Below are 3627 nucleotides of genomic sequence, written 5' to 3'. Positions count from 1 at the left end.
TAACAAGAAAAACATTCTTATCTTTCTTTCAGAAATGATGCGACAGGGATGCACGGGAAGTACAATCAACTAAAAACTAAATCCCACATGGACCATTGAAAAGTAAAATATACCTTTGAATGTTTCATATTTGAAGAATTTGGAGATAAAGGCCAAATGGAACCTCATAAGGATATTAGTGGTTCACGAGTTCTCTTTAATTAAAAATAGGTTTGGAAATATAACAAAACGCCAATCATACCCTTACACTTACAGCCATTTTATTTCCCCAATCCCCTTTTCAATTCCATTATAATGCTCTTTCATAAAATAAAAATAAAAAACGTACTTTGACTTCTATACAAAATGAGATCATTTTTTGCTTAGAAAAAGTCAAAAAATTCACGAAGTATGTAATGCCTCCAAATAAGAGTCCCACATCCAAAATGATCTTCAATGGAGACTGCGTTTGTGTTAACTCTTCATCCCTCTATCATACATATATAGTATCTTACACACATACATATCTGTCACATTATTGTAACAGACTAGAGATTTAGAATGAAATTATACACTGCTAATTGAATAATTTAATGATCTAAACTCTAAGGTTTACATGATTCAAGTCAACAAAATCAATCGCCAACTACTAACCTCTTATTTATACCTAGCTAGGAAAGACAAGAATGCCCTTAGCTAAGGAAGTCAAACATAGGACCAGTCAAATAGTCAACTCCTTCTCTAATACTCACAAGTGTAACAATTATACATACTAATGTTTGTAATTACACTTGCTAGGTTTTTATATAACAAATTGTAAAACCAAACAAGCATTTTCTAGTTAAAGTAGAAAATGAAACAAAATCCAAATCCAAAAACATCCACATGAGACAAAGAAATCTAGTTACCCCATCAGTTCTTCAAAACAGTAATTAGACAATTACAAATAACGAGGGAACCTTTCTCCAATATCACCCCAAGTGAAAAACATTTCCAATATATCTTCAAACCAGTCTATAACTAGTTTCGGTTTTTCTCCATTGAATTCGAAAAACTCAACCCTTTCCACATCACTAGTCATGATTTCCCTTGTTTCAGCTTCATCCAACCACTCGTATCTTTCATCAAAATCCTAGATCATCATACAAAAGCATAATTTTTTCATGTTAGATATGAAAATCCAATTGTTTTTCTTCAAAGGATAATGTAAAGATCCCCAATTCAAATCCTTTTAAGATTGTGTCTAGACTCTAGGGCTCGTGTTACACAAAATGCAACAAGCATCAAGGAAAGCGATACATTTAAAAAAAATGATAAGAGAATACCTGTTTAATGATCAACTTGAGCGACTCCAATTTGGGATAATATTTGAGAACTTTGTTGAAGTTATCCATGGTGAAGGCATCCATAGTTGTTTTAATCACCAAAGTCTTCAGATTAGGTAAAACCGGATCACGTGCAGCATAAAGGCACTACAATAATGACAAAGATTTGATAAAAACACAATCATAATTTCAAACAAAAGTAAATAAGTAACATAAACCGAAAATGAAAAATTGGGGAAAAAGAGAACAAGCATCTACCTCAAGGAAGAAGAAGAGGTCGATAGACAAATGTTCCACACGAGAAATTCCAGGAAACAACACAGATGTGGTAATCCCCTCCAATTTAGGCTGAATCACAACAACCTTCAAGGAGTCTAGACATTCAAAGAAAAAGCGATAAGCTATATTACCTGTTAAATCCATATCCACCAGTTTTGGGCAACAAATCTTAATTCCACAGCACATTATCAAATTTTCGTTATTGTCAATTCTCAGCTTTTTGAGATTCGGATTTGAAATACGAAGAAGAGCAAGTTCGTTCATGAAGCAGCATATCAAACTCAACTCCTCAAGCAACGGGCAGCTTTCAAGAAAATTATTAATCAAATCATTGTCTTCCAAGTCAACATAGGTCAAATCAAGAACCCTAAGTGCAGGAAACCTCATAATAGTAGGCAACCTTAGAAGACGAGCTGATAAATACAACTTTAATACCTCCAATGAACCACAAGTCGCCAGAGAATGGGGCATCTCGAATACATCGGTAAGCTTATTAGGGTGTAACTCCAAGTGAAGTTCTTTGACATTTTTCCGAACTGCTACATGAATCCATCGCCAGACTGTTGACATACAGTAGTAATCACCACAATATAGACGAAAGCTATCCAAATTGACGGTTATGTTTGCTAGAACCCAATACACAAACTCTATGAATTTGGTTTTTTTTAATTCACGTCTGTAACGTATGTGTAAAGTGGGAACTGCAGTCCACAAATACTTCCATCGTCTGGACAATATGCTGCTCCGAACTACTTCTTCTGTGGATAAAAGACGGGAGAGAATCAAAAGAAGAATAGCATCCGGCATGTTACTGATGAAATCGACCCCATCTTCGGAATTTGATGCCTTTGGTAGCTCTGATTTCTCCATGCCCTTTCCTTTTGTTGATGTGAGTAAAAGGTTATTCATAGAGCTCACTAATACTGAGTGCACAGGGACTCTCTCTCAAAGTCTATTTTTCTCTGGATAAAAAGAATTCTAACTCGGTAGAAATGATCAAGGAGTTCCCACGACTCCGATCCATAGTATACTTCTATTTGGAGAATAGGAATGAAAAAACTCGAAAGACTTTATGGAATTGCTGGAAAAAAAATATATAATTTTTCTCTCTATATAAAGATAGAAAATTTCCAAACGAACAATTTTAACAAAATCTTTCAATTTTTTATTTTACTATGTTCAATAGCTTTTATACCATGGAATCTTTTCCCATATAACTTCTTTACTCTTTCAGTATTCATACGCACCTGCATCCGTAGCCTATCAAAAGTGGAATTTGTGCTTGTGGAAATTATCGCGTAATCGGAGATGAAAAGTCTCTCTCTCTCAAAAAGAAAATAAGAATAATAAATAAAATAAAAACTATTATGATTTTGATCCTAAAAATATTATCTTGTCCTCTTGATTTTTTTCTATATTTGCATTAATACCATTTTTATATACAAATTAGAATTGTCAAAATTATAATATGAAAAACCAACCAACATCAATAAGTACTAACCAAACCAAGAAAGTTGATAGCACAAAACTTAGTGAAGTTTTCAAAATATTCCATACATCATAACATATAACAATCCTGAAACTATCAGCAGTTTCGAATATCACATACAACACACAATGTAACAACTATGAGTTTTCAACACCTTTGGAAATATGAGCAGTCCATATGGGCTCACGACATGCTCTGTGGATTGACAACACACCTCTCGGGTTATCAACAACCTTGGGACTACCAGCAGTCCCATGGACTTATAATAGTCCAAGAGTTATCAGCAACTCAGTTCACATCAAGGCGGATCTTTCATAGGGCTAGGGGGTTGTGCCCCCTCCAACTATAAAGATGGAGACTCATGACCAACATCCAACGGGTCGTAAGAACCTAGACAACAACCTCCTTAACACTCTGCCAAAATACATGAGCTACACCCTTCTGAGACGCGCACTCTTCCGCAAAGCAGCTTCCACTGACACATCGGCAAACGAAACATGTCACGCACCACCAGAACAACCTATCCAATCAGCAACCTATAAAATAACCATTTTT

The 3627-nt window shown here is 35.0% G+C and overlaps 1 protein-coding gene across 1 annotated transcript; it reads right to left on the bottom strand.

Annotated features, from left to right (window-relative positions):
- Nucleotides 1-693: 693 nt before the first annotated feature.
- LOC144998451 (F-box/LRR-repeat protein At3g26922-like) lies at nt 694-2645 on the bottom strand. The gene is made up of 3 exons (XM_078958212.1): nt 1563-2645; nt 1305-1451; nt 694-1111 (listed from the first exon to the last, which is right to left on the bottom strand). The coding sequence occupies exons 1-3, from the start codon at nt 2490-2492 to the stop codon at nt 920-922; spliced, it is 1269 nt and encodes a 422-aa protein (XP_078814338.1). The 5' UTR covers nt 2493-2645; the 3' UTR covers nt 694-919.
- Nucleotides 2646-3627: the final 982 nt, after the last annotated feature.

Source organism: Lactuca saligna, chromosome 5, assembly GCF_052625555.1.
Source record: "Lactuca saligna cultivar CGN05327 chromosome 5, ASM5262555v1, whole genome shotgun sequence".
Taxonomy (NCBI): domain Eukaryota; kingdom Viridiplantae; phylum Streptophyta; class Magnoliopsida; order Asterales; family Asteraceae; genus Lactuca; species Lactuca saligna.
The sequence above is the reverse complement of the archived record's forward strand: the minus strand, read 5'-3'. Positions and strand labels throughout refer to the sequence as shown.